The sequence below is a fragment of the Spermophilus citellus genome (assembly GCF_964194105.1).
Source record: "Spermophilus citellus genome assembly, chromosome: 3".
In the NCBI taxonomy this organism is placed as follows: domain Eukaryota; kingdom Metazoa; phylum Chordata; class Mammalia; order Rodentia; family Sciuridae; genus Spermophilus; species Spermophilus citellus.
The window spans coordinates 27,672,341-27,691,157 of record NC_138184.1 but is presented as its reverse complement, the minus strand read 5'-3'; the positions used below and the strand labels follow the sequence as shown (position 1 = coordinate 27,691,157).

Genomic DNA, 18,817 nt, shown 5'->3' with positions numbered 1-18,817 from the left:
AAATGATATTTTAACATATGATATTTCCCCTTTTATATTGAACATAAATTTTCCAGATTCTAGCTATGTGCAAACCACTCTGCAAAGTGCTTTGGTAGACTTTTAAAAACCATTGTATGGCTCATGACTAGGTCAGCAATGGAGCCAGACTCATCACAGATAGCTCCTCTCTGCTCCATCTGGTACCAGCTAAGGTGATTTGACCAGGGCTCACACACATGCCCACAATTGAGGGTGTCTTGTCAGTCCAGGTGCCTCTGGTCTCCACATGGCCTCTTTCTAGAGCAGAAAGCCTGGACCTCCTTGCTTAGTGGCTGGGTCCTTCTCCGGAAGGAGTAAAAGGTGCATATTTTTTTTCTGAGGTTCAGGCTTACAAGTCTTTCTGTCTCATTGCACTGGTCAAAGTGGGTCTCAAACCAGATCAGTTTCAAGGGCTTAGAGAATGGGTTCCACCTCATCACAGGAGAACATGTACATGGCACATGCCCATACACACAGGCCAGGCAGAAGTTTATGGTGTGGGCCCTCTTTACAATCTACTTTGATCATGTGACATCATAGATGGCAGCGTGTTTAATGTGAGAAAAGACTTATGTTTGATCCTCATTCTCCACTTTTGCCTATCTGTCTTCCAGATGCCTGTCTATTATTACCCGTCTGGTCAGTACCCTACCTCAGCCACGCAGCAGTACCGGCCCATGGCCTCGGTTCAGTACAGTGCTCAGAGGGGTCAGCAGATGCCACAGGCAGCACAGCAAGCAGGTACTTGGAGTCTCTTTTGCATTCTGTGCTCCAGCCCAATCGTCTTCATGGTGAATTCCATAGGTGTACTTGTTGGTTGAGTGCCCAAGTGTGGTGATTTCAGACAGCATGTTCCCCTCCCCAGAGAAGCCATCAGAGCATTTGATCAACTCTGTGTGCAAAAGAAGCAGGCACAAGAAGGAGGTGAGGCGCACCTCCGTCCAGCCTCCCAGGCATGCATGCTGAACACAGCCTCCACAAATTATTTTCGGATCTTCTCAGTTTATTTTAAAGCAGAGAGCTGACCACATCCCTATCTTCCTAGTTCATATTTTTTTTCCTCATTATCTTAAAAAGAGTGCTTCCCCTGTCCCTAAGGCTAGGGAAACCAAATTAGGTTGTTTTGATACCATCCTAAAAAGCACTGTCTCTGAAGAAAGCTACCAACAAAGCAGCGTGGTGTGTCTCGGTGGAACTCTGACTCCGTGGTTCACTTTCACGAGGGCCACGTGTGCCTCCTGCCCAGGGCCCGGCAGCCACTGTGCAGTGGGAAGGGGGGCCGATACACTGTACGAGAGTGAGTAGCAGGTCTCACAGTGAACCGGTCTCTTTCCCTACTGTGTCACACTCCTAACGGAATGCCGTTCCCCAGAGAGCAGCAGAAACCCAGCAGGGCTGAGTGACTTGAGCTAGGCAGAGCGCTGTGTCCTTCCTGCTGACCAAACTGTGGGAAAAAACCTGCTAATTGTCATGCTGAAGACCACCTGCCTGGGAGAAGCTGCCTTCAGTAAGTAGGTCACCCTAAAGATCACATGCTCCCTGCTGCTGCTCATGACTGCTTTGCTCTGTGATCACATTGCTACTCCGAATATATGTGTATGCACATGTAATATGTACCAATATATGTATGTAACATATCCGTGATATGTACTGTTTTTTTGTACAAGCTATGGGAAGAAAACCACAATCTTGGCCAAGGAGCAGTACCAATCACAGACACCCTAAGAATACTAATGCTGACATTGCTAGCATTTGGTCAGAGTGGAGAAAGAATTAAATCGCTCTCTACTGTAGATGGTTGTATGTTCTTTAATTCATCTTATGACCTATTTAAAGTCTGCGGGAGAATTACAGAAACCTATGGCAGCCAGCCAGATTTTGTCTTGTTTCAACACTATATTTGTTCAGGGAAGAATATATTTGACCTCAGAGTGGACTTTATACTTCTACTGTCGTAAGAACAAAAATAGTTTCAAACTATTAGTTATTTTAAGAAAAGCACTTGGCAGTGTTTTCTGATTGTTGGAAAATGTTATTCTCTCTACTATTTTAGTGGTAACTGAGCTCTCAGTTTAGCTGTAGACTATAGAGATATATTGCTTATATTTCGAGCCTGTCTTTTTTTTTCTGAGGATGTTTATTTAAAAAAATTAATTTATGATCTCCTAGACCTTGGTTCAGAATCAATGGAGAAGTTTTCCTGTTGGTTACCAATGCATTTAGGAGAGGAAAGACATAGATATCTCATTGTAATGATCTAGTTTTTATTTAGCTTAGTGTCATGGTGTGATGGTTGTCTAGAGAAGTATTTCAGACTTGTGGAACATCATCATAGAAATGATGCAAACCTGCTGGAATCCAGTAAGCCTATAAACTCAGGATCTGGGTGAGAGGCTGTGAAGGTCGAATGCATGAATGCAACAGAATTCGAGTAAGAGCAAGTCTAGAGTTTCCCCCAGAATCCTATATTGCTGTTTCTCCTCTCCACTAACTTCACTGATGACTAAAAATGGTAGGGAAAATATGCATGACATTTTCTCTTTTGTAAAATATGTGGGAGAATTTATAGCTGCAGAAATTCCTCCTTGGGTTTCAGAAAGACTTAACTGGTCCCAACTCTATTCTGTGACCCCTGAGTGGCTTTGACTTGCCCAGTGCTCACACATCACCATGAAAATGCCACCCCCAATGAATGACCATGACAGTGTAATAGGAGTGCATTGTATAGCAATACCATGCTCCAAATAGAAGTGAGGGCAGTGCTTCAGGCGTCAAGGACATGAGAAGCAGTTAATGTGGTCTGTGGAAGGAGGAGAGGTGAGAAAAGGGAAATGATTTCTGAACAGTATGTTCCCCAGAAATGACAATTTCAGTATACATGGACAGACTTAGACCTTTGATTTCTTGGCTTTTGTGATCATGACACCTGTTATCTGGTCCAACATCCCAACACAATTTCCACTGCGGGCTGAATTGACCACTTTTGGGGAAGGCAGGTGGTATATCTGGCCTTGAAAAGAATCACCTCTGCTAATAAAATCCAAGCAACAGAGCTTGCACAATGGCAGTGTGATAATGCCTAGATGCTCTGGGTCCTACAGGTTTGGAAGGCCTTTGCTCAGCTAAGTGAAGGCAACAGAGACTTTCCAACAGAGTATGGCAGAGTTATTTGTGGGAGTAACTCAATACATGGACTATCTCATAGAGGAAAGAGCCTTTTCAGATCATGATAAAAGTCATGTTTTCTGGAGGATCTTGTAGATAAGCCTCCTCTGTCTTTAAGTCAAACTCTACACCAGTGAAGTGTGTTTCTGTCTCACAGAGATACTCTGATTGCTCCTTCTCCTGTCTCCTGCAGTCTTGCATCCTGGGATCTGACCCCTCCTCCTTTGGTACTGATGCTGGTTTCACAGCATCCTTAGCTATCATATGATTTAGCATGTGAGTGGGACAAAATTATGTCCAGTAAAAATCAAATGAGATTTTAATCCCAGTTGTCTTCCTGGCAGTTTTTGCCATATTTATTTAATTGCTATAAAAGCATTTCTTCATTTTCCTACATTCTTGACAGAATTGAAACCTCTGTCATTTACCACTTCTTTCCTAGGGCTTAAAACTATAGACAGTGAAATTTTATGAAGGAAACTGGATACCCTGCAATCGATTTAAGAGGACACTTAAGGTACACTGAAGACCAGCAGGCGGACATAATTCTTCCTCTTGGTGATTTTGTTCTCTTGACCTTATCAATAGATAGTCAAAGTCCTACACATGAGAAAGAAAGATCCGATGCTAGTGATGATTATAAATAAATTCCACTGATGTTAAGAAACGATGGAGAAATCAAATGATAGATTTGCAGTGATGTATGGAAATTGCAGCTATTTAAAAACCTTTAATATATTTAAAAACCTTTAATATAGAAATATCTCTAATGGAAGACATTGTCTGTTGCCAATATGATATTAGGTACCCCCAGAGAGGGAGAAAATTTTATTAGACACTTAGTAATAACCCAGGACTACAAAGAAATACAGTTGCCAGGATAGAGCTAACAGGCCTATAGTTTTAAATCAATCTGGATTTTAAACACTTGGAAGGGAGAGTGTCTTGTCTTAGAATAGATTCTGTCAGTGGTCAAATACTGAAATTTTATGATAATTTCTAGAGCTTTTAAATTATAAATCAATTCCTTTATGGTTATAGGACTATTAAGATTATTTCATCTTTTTGGAGTTTCACTAGGTTGTGATTACCAAGGAATTGGCCCATTTCTTCTTAGTTCTGGGAGTTAGGTGCATAAATTTGATGGTTGTATTCTTTTATTATCTCTTTGGTAGCTTCAGAATATGTTGTGATATCTTGTTTTATTTCTGATGCTGGTGATTTTTATCTTTATTTTATTGTTGATCTTGCTGGATTCATCACTTATTGATCTTTTTGAAGAATCAGCCCTTTAATCGATTTACTGTTATTTTATTGTTTCAGTTTCACTGACTTTGGCTCTTTTATTTATTTATTTATTTCATTTATTCACTTTAGCTTTGTTTGACTATTCTTTTTATATTTTCTTCAGTTAGGAAGCTAAATGGTTGATTCTGGATCTTTTATCTTTTCTAATGTAAACTTTCAGTGCTTCAAGTTTTCCTTTCAGTCCAGCTTTAGCTGTATCCCACATATTTTGACATGTTATATTTTCATTTTCATGCATCTGTATATACATTTAAATTTTCTTTGATTCTTCATCTTTGAATCATGGATTTTTTGGAAGTGTGTTGTTTAATGCCCAAGTGTTTGGAGATTTCCCTATTGTCTTTCTGTTATTTATTGTAGAGTGATTCCATTATAGTTAGATAACACATTCTGTATGATTTCAATTCTTATAAAATTGTTGAGGTTGATTTATGGCCCAGAATATGGTCTATCTTGATGAATATTCTATGAACACTTGAAAAAGTGGATACTCTGCTGTTTTGGGTAGAAGTCTTTACAGATCAGTTAGATCCCATTGGTTCATTTTGTCATTCATATCCTCTCTATTTTTGTTGATTAGTTCTATCAGTTACTGAATGGTGGATATTCAAAACCCCAAATGTAAAATCTACAGTCCTAAAATAAATCTCCGGGTAAAGTTTTCCCTCAGTGTCTCTGAAGTCCGAGGATGGAGGAGAAAGTTTAAGGTGATTTGGAACATTTTATCATATGGCATGCCTAAGAAATGTTATATGCCCTAAAAGAAGTTAGACAAATCCACCAAGATCTTCTGAAAGATGGAGGCCCTCTGAGCAGTACGGGCAGGTGAGCAGTTGCTGTAAGCTGTTGCTTGCAACTCTCAGTGCCAGGCTCTCAGCACTGCTGCTTGGTGTCAGCAGTATTACTCTAGGTTTAGGTAGAAGAATAACGAAGATGATAGTTTACAACTGATGCTTCACAGTTCTGCCTTCCTTTCAGACCAGGAGTATCCACATTCTTGATTGTCATGAAAGGGGATCAATATGAAGATATGAGCAGAAAAGAGGGGAAGGAACTAGGTTAGGGTACAATGGCAGCCAACCATTTGATGTGGCTTCTGAAGACTGTGGAGGTGTTTCTCACCTCTGCTTTAGAACATCCCTTTCCTAATCCACCCTCCCCCATTCACAAGTATCTGCTGAATGATTCATTTGGGGGCAAAACCCAGATCATAATGCATTTCCCTTTTTACTCTTCAAATTGTAGCTCAAGAGTTAACTATGAAAAGGAATCTTAAAAATGCTTCATATTGCAAAACAACAACCAACTTTTGGAAGGTTGCCATAAGCTTGTTAAATGTATTTCTTCCCTATTCCTCTCAAGACTATGCAGAGTAAATGATGTTCTTACCTGCAGCAAGATACAAGAGTTGGTGGAGATGATAAGGGTAAAAGTCTCCTTTTCACCTACATTTAAAATTAACCTCATGTGGACTTCTCTAGTCAGCAGCCTTTGTGAGGCATCACTAGTAGAAAAAACAATGGAGTGTGAATATTTAATTTTACTAAAGGAGGAAACTGAGGCTGGGAGGCCATCCTCCTACCCAACATGGAGTCTTTCTTGTCAGAGCCAGAAAGGGGGCTTCGGCTACTTCATTGCTTACAGATTTATTACCAAATGCCTATTCTGGAGACTAATAGGCTTACTCAGATGGTTTATAAATGTCTCATTTCTGACAATCTGCTTCTGAATATGTAGGCTAAGAACCATCTAACACATACAAGTTATAAGAAAACCAGATGAAAAGAGTAGAAATAATACCTCAATGACTTGGAAATATGTTAACCCCTGTCCTCCTTCATCAGAGAGGAGCTGGAGATTGCCCAACTCTCAGACTGTTGTTCTTTTGACAGAGAACTTGGTGTGAAGAATCTTTGCAATAGGCCTTCTCTTTGCCCAGTTAATCAGACTGAAAATGGATTCAGATAAAGAAGTTTGCATGAATTAAGATCCCCCTCATATATATGCATATGCATATACACATATGTATATGTATGTGTGTGTGTGTGTGTGTGTGTGTGTGTATGTATATACACACACATATATTTTTTTTTTCCTTGAAGAATGATGTGGGCAGAGGATGCCAGGTCAGAGAACATAGATTTGTTTGTTTTCTTTTGTTAGATGGTAATGCTGTCATAGGATAACGTAATCCATGAATCTGCAGGTGACACTCTGACCTTTAGGGTAAAGGTTCTGTTGGTTCAGACCTCCATTTTGGAAGAAACCATTTTTGTGTAGAGGCTTCTTCATTAAAGATTGTCGAGCTGGAGGATCTCAGCCTATTAGAAATACAAACTTTAAAAAAGGCCACTAGATTTTCATTCCATAGAACAAATGCACCTTCCATTTCTGTAGGTACAGGTGTTTGGCTCCATCCAGCCCTTTTTATACGCACATCAACTACAGGCCTCTGAAGATTCCTCAAAAGAGCTTGTCAGTGCCCCACCTCACCCCTCACATGGGATTTCTGTAGCCATTACTTCTTGACCTTTAATATGCATATCAACTATCCAGATTGTTAAAATGAATATGAATGCAATAGATCTGGATGGGTCCTAAGATTCTACATATCCTTTAAGCTCCCAAGGGATGCTCATGTAGCCCAGAGTCTTGATGTTTTGCAAAAGATACATCCTTTCTAAGCTGTTGAAAAGGGGAGAGTTATACCCAGATTCATTCTTGATTTGATTTTATTTGTATTTTAGACACAATTCTAATAATATTTCATAGTCAGCATATCTGTGTAGATAGTAAGTATTGAGAATAACATTAATGCTTGCGAATCTGAATTTTGATAGAAGAGATAAATATAGCATGATTCTATTGAAAGAATGAATCATTTTCATTTGGGCATATGCAGGGAGAGTGTGGAGAGTCAGAGTGAGGTGGGAGAGAAAGAGTACATTCTTTTTTCACCATATCTCTCAGTGGTTTATCTTTCCCCCATGGAAAATACAGTGCCTCGGCTCAAGTGATTGTATGAATATTTAAAAGGATTAAAGAAAATCTCTCAGCCATACAATTCAAATATAAATAAGAGCAAATTGCAGGTAAGTGTTATGTAATCAAATAGAGTGACAGCCTAACAAGTCAATTCATGTCTACAGTGAATATGCACATTTTTTAAAGTTCAAACATCCAAAGAATATGTCCTCTACCCCTTGAGCCACTTTCAGGGGTATAGTGTGTTAGGATTTTGGTATAGTTGATGATTTGGGGATTTCTGCAATTTTAAAGTACTAATGCTCCCATAGAAACTCATTTCAAGGGTTGAAATGGCAGGAATAACCTGGTCCTGAAAACTAATTCTCATCACTCTGCCTTTAATCATTTTCATTTACTCCTGTTTATTTTTATTTGTCTGCAGTTCTGGGGATCAAAATCAGGGTCTTTCATGAGTTAGGCAGGTGCTCTACCACTGAGCAACTATCCTAGCCTCCCCACTCCCAGTTTTCTCTAGAATGTGAAACAATGGAATGAACTTGATGGCACTTTGGGCAGGAACTTATGATTATGTGTGGTGCATGTATGCTTGGAAATATACCAAAGGCACAGATCCCTTCCTAATAGGTCTATACAGCGTTCAATAAGTAATGTGTTTAGTTTTTTTTTTTTATTTCTTCTTGTAGAAGTGATATTTCTATGTACGAGCATGTTGTTGGTATTAACAGCTCCAAGTAAGAAGAGTAAGAAAGAACGTTATTGCCTTTTTAATGTTGTTCTGGAACACATTTGAAATGGGGTAAAATGTACCTTAATGGAATATACATTTATTTAACCAAAGCAGTTGAGTAAGGTAGATCCTGTATTTTTTCACTTGGCTTATTAAGCAGTCAGTGTCAATGTGATCGAGAGAGATTCTATCTTCAGAAATCCCTTGTCTCATGCACCGTGCTTATGATATTAATTGATGTGGTTTTTATCCCTTGAGGTTGGTGGAGATGGGGAGAGGGAGCATCAGAGCTGAAGAAAGAATGCAGGCTCTTGTTCTGACCAATAAGCTACATGAGTCTGTGGTGGTGGGATTCTAACTTAATTTGCCTTCCCTAAGATTCGATGATCTAAAAAAAATTTATTGGTTCAATAAGCATACGTATAATTTCCATACATTTTAACATTTAAAATCTCTTAATCCATATATATATATGTTTTAATTTGAGAAAATAATATGTTCATGCTCACTCAGAGAAGCGATGCGAAAGTTATTATCCCTGACAGCTCTCAGGAAGTGATTTGTACTTTGGGTATCTGTATTGTTATGTCATCAGAAGCAGAAGGGTAAGTTATCAAAGAGTTACATGAAGATTTAATTGTCTATCTGATTCCTGTTAACATCAGGGGGAATCACACAGATAAATCCTTGTGGAACACACTGTTCTGAAAATATTAGTTTGGGAAGGGTTTCTATGGAAACGTTCATGTGTTTCTTTCATTAATTGGTCTAATTATTACATTTACAGAAATGAGAATAAGAAGTATTACACTGGGATTAAGAGGAAGGTTAACATTATTAGGAGGAATAATAGGATTCATGCTACATTTTTGTTTTTCTTTCTCCTTAAATCAAACCTACATGTTCCCCAAACCATGTACATGGCCAGGTTCTCTCTGTCCCTTAGGAGGTATCATAAAAGGAATTTATTCAGTATGTTTGCAAATTGTTGCTTTAGCACATTACATTTTATGTCTCTTTTGGTGTTTACATTTGCATTTGTTATGCTATTAGATACTACTAGTATGATTCCAATTTCTGTTTTTCTGTAAATATGGGAAGACAAATCATAGCAGTGTCTGTTTTCTGGCTACACAACAGAAAATGGGAAAGAGTAACCTTTTATAACAAAGAAAGAAAAAGGAAAGAGTTAGATTTGGGATGTTAAGGAAAGAAAGGTATCAAGAATAGAAATATATTTTTTGAAAATCCTAATGTTTTGATGTACCTTTCATAAGAGTGAATCATAAATGCTTCAGAAAAACCTAAGGATTCCAAACTGCTTATTCAAAGAATTGGTTTGCCTGGTGATTTTAATCAAAGAATTTCATCAAAGATAGGATTTGCCAGATGAAGTTTTGAATCCTCCTTTTCTCTCTTTTTTTCTCCCTTAGTGTTATTTGTTTGTTTTGTTTTTAATTTCTTGTCAATAGTTTTTGCTCTCAGTTATTACCCTGATCTTTGTTCAGTTCAGGCCTTTAGAAATATATATTTAAATGTATTTTGTGCCGGGCATGGTGGCTCATGCCCATAATCCCAGCAACTCAGGAGGCTGAGACAGGAGAATGGCAAGTTTGAGGCTAGCCTCATCAAGTTGTAAGGCCCTAAGCAACATAGTGAGACCATCTCAAAAAATAAATAAATAAAAAGGACTGGGGATGTGGCTCAGTTGTAAAGCACCCCTGAATTCAATCTCCAGTACCAAAAATAAAAGAAAGAAAATTAGTTCAGGTCTTTAGGAATATATATTTTCAAGCTTAAATATATAATTTTAAATTCCTCATGGTATCTGGTTTCTGCCTCCTCCCAATTCCCAAATCCCAGATGGGTCTTCTTTGTTATGTGACAGAGAGCTTCATTCTCCCACAGGCATTCACAATCTAACATTTGAATGATAGAGAAGAATGTGTTGGACATTCTTCCCTTCTGGAGATAGGGCACAAAGAGTACTGCAGTACCTCCTGTCCACCTGGGTATCCCTGAAACCAGTGTGAAGTTGGCCCTTGGGTTTGCGGACTTAGAGCGATAGTGATTTAAAAAAAAATGAGGAAATTTTGTGTAGTATTATTTTTATCTTGGTTCCCAAATTCAGAGATGCAGTAGAACTCAAGAAAAGTAGTTAGGCTTTTGGATGGTGTTTTAAGTTGTCACTTCCAAGGGGCTCATTTTGCTTAAACTTTTTGGTGGGATTGCAATTTTGCATTAAAAGCAGTATGCAAATCACTAAACTTAAAAGACACTACCTTAGAATGCATGGCACTGAAAGATCTTTCACCTTAAAATTCTTAAAATTCTTTCTTCTTTTCACTGTCCTCAGTTATGGCTTCTTGCTGCTTCTTGGGACACAAATGTAAATTCAGCAAAATCAATCAGCATGGACTCACTTGCATGCTAAATGGATTCATTGCATCCTAAAGTGTCCTTTCTCCTGGCCATCAGCAAAGGATCAAGGTTTTAATCAATCCTTCCAGGTCTGAAGTAGCATGGATCCTTCTTTCCAAATAAGTGACATTGTAATGTTACAGTTTGAGAGCCAGGCAAGGATCACTATAAGGAGGGAGGTTACAGCACTGCCTGTGTGCCTCCTTGAATTAACATAATTCTAAAAGAAACCCTGTGACTCACACACCCTCTTCAGCGCCTTATGAGGGTTGAATACAAGTTGGGTCACTAATTGAATCTGTTGGCAGAGCAATTGTTCCCTGGCAGAGACATTTTGTGCATCTCTTCACCTGAAGAGTGTTAGCAAAGTGCAAGGGGCTTCACACCTGTGCTCCTGTCCAAATCCCCGAAGCCACAAACAGCCTCCCCTGTGATTTCATGCCGGTACTGTTCACAGTTGTCAGCCAATCCTGCCTGGCTGCAAAGATGAGTTTGATGCCCTTCAAGGACTCCCAGCCAATCCATAATTGCCTGATGACATCTTCCCAGATTCCCTCAACATTCCCTCAAAGGCACCTAGAGACTCGTTAAAATTGCATTTTTAACTTTCTCCCAGATGCTCTTACTGCTTTGTTATTTTAAAGGTTCTTTTGCAGTAGGTCCAGCACTGTTGCACCTTTTATGAGCCATTGTAGGTCATGACTGTTTTGAGGATAAAATATAAATGCATAAAGAGGGGCCAGAATAGAACTGAAAACATACCGTGCTGAAACTAGGATATTGTAGTGAAGCACACATTTCAAAGGATTACAAGACTATACAGTGTGACAAGCTCAGTTCTAAGTGGATTTGCATATATTTTTGTTTCCTAAGGAAAACAATTTATTAACAGATTCCACTCTAATTACTCATCTATATGTAAGCAGTATGAGCCAGCGTGTGCTGTTATGATACATAGGTCAGAATGTTTGAGGTGACCTTAAATGAATCTTGATGGAAACCTGATTTCCCCTATCAGAAACCTAGTAGTTCTGACTGGTAGGAAAGGCCCAATTTATGCTCACCTGAGACTTTGGGACTGAGGTGAACCAAATAGAACAATCTGAGGACTAAAAATAAATCAGAAGCAAAGCTCCCACCTAGCTAATAATGCAGTAGCAGTAAGGAGATAGAAAAGACATTCCAAATGGTAGTTTCTGTATATTTTTTAATAACAGAACATTTTATAAATTATGAAAATTAGACATCTAACTCTCATGCAACAATGAATTTTTATTTATTTTGCCTATTCTTTTATTTTTCTGGCTTTGAACCTGCATATGCATGTTCTAGGTACCAACAGGTAAAATAAGAGCAAATTATGCCAATTCCTTATTAATACACCATTCTTATTTATTCAAAACTTAATTTATGTTTGCATGTGTGTTGCTTCTTCCAACATTTCTGTGATGCTTTAAAGAAGCAGAACCGAATTTGAAAATGACATGATTGTTTACATAAAAATTTTCTAAACAATCTATAATTAAGCATCTAGCACTAACAAGTGAATTTAACAATGCTGCAGAATACAAGGGCAATGTGTAGAAATCATTTTTAAAACACTAGAAGCAACTGGAAAATTTTAAAATTCCATTTATAATACTGACAGACATTTAATAGCAATAATTGGCCTTATAATAAATAAATAGCACTCTTGACCTTATGGTCCTGGGAGGCTTACGTCATTACCCAATCATCCAACAACCACACAAGTTGAGTCCCATACATCCAGCCGTGTCTTATACGGTGTCAGCAATCACAACCTCTTTCTCTATTCAGACTTTGCTTTCTCAGGTTCCTCTAAAGAAACATATATTGCAGAGGAACTGAGGCTTGCAAAATCTCTCATTTGTGTATCTTCAACTTCTAGATTAAAAATATTTCATAATACACTGTCATTAATGGCTTCACTCCTTCTCTCCCCAAACAGACTTTATGGACATTTCAGAGCATTTTTCTATCTTCTGTCATTTTTTTTCCATCTCTCATTGTTAAAATGACATGGTTTTAAGTTGCTCGAACTCTTTGAGTTGAATTCTACCTCAAGTTCCTCTATGAATATGCTACACAGGAGACAGTTTCCTTGGCAACAAGAATGCAGTGGGGAAGAGAAGCCCACCATGAGAAAAAATTGCTCCCTACCTTCTTCCCCAGTGCTCTTCTCAGAAAGCACCCTTAAACCAGGCACACAAAGCACCCAGGAGTTGCAGGCGTTCCTTAGTTTATCCATTGACTGTAAGACCCACTACAAATCACCTGCTCTGTTTTTCTACTAATGAAAGCTGTTCGGTTGTGGAATGGGGATTTTCTCTTTAGTGTCTTTAGCTGATCTTTCATAGATATTTAAATAGAGAAAGGAAAATTGGGACTTAAGAAGTGTGTTCACGTGTATATGTATGTACGCATGCATGCGTGCAGGTAGGAATATGTTTGTTGAGATGAACTGATTTTTAATGAGCGGTAGCATTTATTTTTACATTTATTTCCAGTCTCTGAAATTTGCATAAAATATTTTTAAACTCTGGCAGGATTTCAATGGCATGTTGGGTGACTTCTATGGAAATTAAGGTATTAATTTGGCAGTCCTTTTGACACGCTTACTAAGTAGGTCTCTAAATAAGCCCTCATGAGTTCAAAATACTTCTCTCCCCTTTGAAAAATGCTGAGATGAATATAGACATGGGAATATATAAATAAGTGAATCTGCTGAAGTCCAATTCCAGGGACATCATTCAGTAAGTAGGGAGATCAACTGATGTGATTTTAAGCCCAGAGTTCTCACTCTGTCCCAGCAAATCAATATACCCACATCAGCTGAAGTTCGAAGCTCAATCTCCTAATCATTCTGTCCCTCTTACCTGTATATTTCCCTTTTCTCAGTACTGTGATGGGGAATATGCACATCTAGTTGTTGGTTTCTAAATTTTCCTGCTGTTGAGCCTGTCAGCCAGTGAAGGGGATTTCAAGTGCTTTAGACATTCTCTTCTCTTTCTGGGTAATTTAACTTCCTAAAAGCTGTTCCTCTTTAGTTCAGTTTCTAGTTCATCTTGGAACTTTAGGAATTTTGAGTTTGATGATTTATTTAGTGTCTCTTATTTAGAAAGCAGTCCTAAGAAAGATAAGAGAATTAGTGACTGCCCTTCAGCCTTTCCTGTTCTTTCTTCTCTCTCTCTCTCTCTCTCTCTCTCTCTCTCTCTCTCTCTCTCTCTCTCTCTCTCTCTGGTTTGTTTGTTTCCTTCTTTTGTGTCTTGGTGTGTGAATTCGCTGGAAGGTCTTTTCTCACCATCCTGGAGGCTAGATGTCTGCAGTCAAGGCATTGGCAGATTTGGTTTCTTCTTAACTCCTCTCCTCAGCTCACTGCTCTCTTCCTATGTTTCATAAGCTGGAAAATGGAAGAAAGACCCTCAGCGCAGGAAACCAGTGTACTTTACCAGGTGTTCTCATAATGTCAGCGAATTTGCATTTTGGATTATTTTAACCACCAGCTTGAGTGAAGCAGAATAGAAACAGTGATCCTGGGTTCCTTCCCATTTTGAACCCCATTTATGTTATAGGGATCACGTTATACCTTTAGGTACCAGATGGCATAAATTCAACATCACCTAGTATGTTTGTGTGTATTTTATGCATTTTAGAAGCCTAAAAAATGGCATACCAGGGTTTATTCAAGAAGCTGTGAAAAGCAAACTTAAAAAAGACACCAAAAAGCTTGCATTTCAACCTTTGTTCCCCTTTCATTGTTGGTGGTGGTTGCTGTTGGTTTGTGGGGACAGTGATTGTAAATCATACAGATCAGTAACGCCAGCTCTCAGCACCACCCAGTACTGTGCTCGGGTCTCAGCTCACACGGGTGGCCCTTAGGGTTTGTGGAGCTGTCTTGAAGCCTGGCTACTCGAATTCTGTCCTTTTGCCTGGTGGTGACAGCCAGCACTTGTACCATGACAACTGCCATCTGGCTGCTTCTGCTTAGATTTGTAGCAGAAGCCCCAGTTGGGTGTGGGGATTGTGAGAGCTCCGGGGAAGGCAGAGCTTCTGTGAAATCACCACAGATGGCTTTATTTGGGGAGCTCACGGGCATGGAAGTAAAGCAGGAAGCAGAAAAAATAAATCAGCGGGGAGTTTGATGTCTGCTGGTCTTAAAGGAACTTGAGATGAATCTCACTGATTGATTGGGACTATATTATGTACATGGGAGAACTTGGAGACATCGTGAAAGCAGATTGAAACTTTAAAGCCTTTGAAATTAAATAGCCCATCACAGCACTGAATATTAGTCTTCCTCAGGCAGTGTGATAATATGATGTAAATTAGCCATGGGAAAAATGCACTTTCATGATTCCTTAATCCTTATTTCTCAAAGGATATTCCACCTGCATTAGGATTGAGGGACACATAGAGAGGGATTATAAAAATACACTTGACTGGATATTCCTGAATTATGAGAGCTGGCCCGCTCCTCTCTCTCTCTTTATGGGGTTTCAGTATTTATGGGGAAGGTGTGTTATTCCAGTTTCTTTCATAAGCTCCCCACCTCCAAATATAACAGATCGTCGAATGCACACACAGATCAGCATTTCTAAAATGCATTCTCAAGCAATTAATATGTCATTAATATTTAAAAACCATTAGCTTAAAGCTAATCTGCTTTGAAAAGTCTGCTGATTTTTATTTCATCCTTTACGTTCAAAGGAACCCATGTTGGCAGGACTACTATTGGGTTTCAATCAGGCACACATTTCCGTTCACATTTCCAAAGGCACCTCAGTTGCCACAAATACTATGTGATACAACAATGTTTGCTTTCTCTACATTCAGGGATGCATTAAAAGATGATGACCACTCGAAGATAGGTGGGTACTTAGATGCAGGAAAAAAGTACATGAAAACTAAAGTGATAGCTGGCTAGCAGTATTTGGCTATTTATAAGGCAAAGCTACTTATACACTACTCCTTAGACCTCTGTGCCTTCACGAGTGCTGCTTCTTTATACGGTAATCACTCTCATAAAGATTACTTTCTTTTTGAGAATAGCCCTCCTGCACTACGTCTTCTTTAGTGACCCTGGACATGATCCATCCAGGCTGGCAGCAAAAGTCTGTTCTTTATTCTGTTGCTTTTTTTTCTCTCTCTTGTAGTTTTACAGGGCATATTTTAAAATATTCCAAGGGAAAAATAATCTGTCTACAACCAATGTATTTTTTTTTATTCTCAAGTGATGAGAAAGGAACCCCCCCAAAAAATGTGTTTCCACTAGGTGGAGTCTAAAGATTAGCGCTATAGCTAGCATTGATCTAATGCCGTAAGCAAAGAAGTTTGTACCAGGAGTTCTATTTGAACTGGCTTAGTTTCCAAGGGAAAGCAGCCACACCAATTTTGCAGGTGGGCATTCATTTACTCATTTTAGCAAGATTTATTGAGTCCCAGGTAGCACCAGGCCAAAATCTGATGATGCCTAAAGACAAAGACCAGGGGTTGTTCTGCATTAAAGCCATTTCTCCCATCCATCCATTCAGATCTGTTGTGATTTACATCGTTTTCAAATAGCACAAAGCTTTTTTTTAAACACAGAGCTTTTAATACCAAGGTCCAAAATTTTGTCAAAATTGCACAGACAGGCATCTAGACAGACACACGAATGTATTCATGCAGAATACATGTATCCTGGTTTCTACACTTAGAATTTTCTGTTTTCAAAGGTCAAGTGTTAGTTTTTCTTGATACCACAATTCTTTTTCCCCAGTTTTCATCTGTCAAAACGTCAAATTCTAAGCAGGATTGCCTTCCTCCTGTTTTTTTTTTTTTTCTTCCACTGTGATTCAGGTTGAGAGAATGATAACAAAGCTTGTTAGAAATGTGTCTGAGATTGATTCTGACTGATAGCTAAGAAGCTTAGCTAAGAACAAAAAGCAAGGGGTTGCTGCAGAAATGCTGTAATGTGTGGTTAACCGAATCCTGTCTTTTGCCCTGGTCTTTCCGTTGGTGGCCTAAGTGCAGCATCAGTGTACTAAAATCAGTGAGTGAGCCTCCTTGTCCGTTGGACAGAGCTCCGATACAATTTTACACGTGCTTTCTGGCCAAGGAACAAAACTCAGCCATTCCAAGAAATAAAAAAGTGGCATGTAAATTAAATAAAAGCAGAGTGCTTTCAATGCTTATTAAATTAAATCGAACATAGTTTCCTCCTACTGAGATGAAAAATGAGAAAGGCAGAAAAGACAAAAAGTTAGTCATTTAAAATAGGTTGGCTTCAGTAATTATCACATATAAATAATTTATTCTGTATGATGGAATAGTTAAGCATGAGAAGTCAAGAAGTGGATTGTCTGAGTTCAGATCTCTGTCATTGGTTGCTGTGTGACCTTGAATAAATTAATCACTCTGTTGTCTCAGTATTCTCAAATGTCAAATGAAGGTAATCCTAGCACTGACTCCTCAAGGCTTAAATGCAGTATGCAAGTAAATTGCTTAGTTAAATTGTTGGTACTCAGTGTTGGACACATAGGGAGTAATGCCTGATGAATAAGACAGCTGTGGGTACCAAACAGAGTTTGTATAGAGAAGAGTAGTTATTCTGAAGACTGCCTTTTCCAACTCTCCTCTACTACTTGGGGGATATCTAGAAGCAAGTGCAGTAGAAAGTTCCATTTAGAAGTCTTCCATTAGAAATTTAACTTTATGGGTTTTAAATGCTTGGTCACAGAGTTAGAGTCACATTTTGATACTTTGAGGAGGAAACAGAGCATTTTGGATTCTGTTCATTTGGTAAAATACAGGGTCATGGCTCTGCCAAGTTGCATTCTGGAAATACATTGTAAATCTCCACTGGTTAGGGTTGTAATGGCGCACGTGCTTAACATGATGTCGAATGCATTTTGCAGGGGCCTGTCCCTTTATTGATGTTAGCAAGGGAAGCTTTGTTATTAAAAAAAAAAAGAACCATTGTCACAGAATAAACCAACAGGTGCTAATTAGTTCCTTTGCATGCCCTGGATAGAACTGCATGGGAGAGATTAGAATGGAATATACATTCTCGTTGGGATTTAGATCCTTTAGGCATTTGATGTGCCAATTGCCTTCACTGGGTTCTAGTCTGTAATTTATCATTGGAGTGTCCTACCCTGCTCGAATGCGCCTTTTGTGGGCAGAGGCAAAGCTAATATACTTTCCAAGTGTATTTGAATTGCTTCAATAAATCACAGCTGCCACTGTAAGCAGTTTTATCATTTGCCAGAACAATAAGTTATCTTCGTGCTTTATAGAAGAAATGCTCTCAAGACTTTTATTTGTGTAAATTGTAATGCATCATAACCCATTTCCCAAAATAAAATTAAGAAGCTTATTATATATCTCTCTCTATGTGTGTATATTATACACACATACACACACATATACACACACACATACACACACACATACACACACACACTTAGATGCAAGGAAATATTCCAAGGTAATCATGTAAGCTCATCAAGAAATGGGGCCCTTTTTAATCCTGCTTATTTTATAGCAGCAATTTATTTCTTTATTATTACTGTGATGATATGAGCATTAAATGCTTACAATGGGGGTTAAATTTCATTTAGCTCTTTACTGCTATAGCATTCCAGTGAAAACAGTCTGCAAAGAAATAGGACTACATACAAATTGCTCCCATTAGTTCTGCCATGCGGGAGTTGGAGAAACCTGATGTTTGACATACCGTCCTCCTCTAGTGTCAACTCTATAGATAGCCATTCCAATACATGGACCTGCAGAATCCAGTATTTGCCTGAAGTGATTTCTGGGATGAACTTTCAAATTTTCTTTTATTCTACAATATCCAAACCTAGATTCAGAATGTACCTGATTTGAATCCTTTAGACTCCTGAAAGGGAAAATATGCTATATAGCAACACCATACATAAAGTTCTCATTAGTGAAAATATAATCTACTTTTAATTTTGTTTCTGGACTCCATTCAACATGATGGGCAAGAAAGTGTGCTTTTTTTTTTTTTAATTGGCTTTACTCAAAGCTTCTCGATGTTTATAAACAAATTTGCCATCACTTTCTACTTTTTTTTTTTGTAATTGCCTGATAGTTTATTTTAAGCAGAGAAAATAATGTCTATAAAGAAGCCAGGGTTTTATAACTAGAAACTGATTTATT

General features: G+C 38.5%; 1 protein-coding gene across 18 annotated transcripts in view; it reads left to right on the top strand.

The window, feature by feature from the left end:
* ARPP21 (cAMP regulated phosphoprotein 21) overlaps positions 1-18,817 on the top strand; it is a 149,978-nt gene that overhangs the window by 105,083 nt on the left and 26,078 nt on the right. For all 18 annotated transcript variants that reach the window (XM_081284939.1, XM_081284933.1, XM_081284935.1 and 15 more), the window contains one exon: positions 636-762. In XM_081284939.1, the coding sequence (XP_081141065.1) occupies positions 636-762 (127 nt within the window). The remainder of the gene's footprint in view (positions 1-635; positions 763-18,817) is intronic.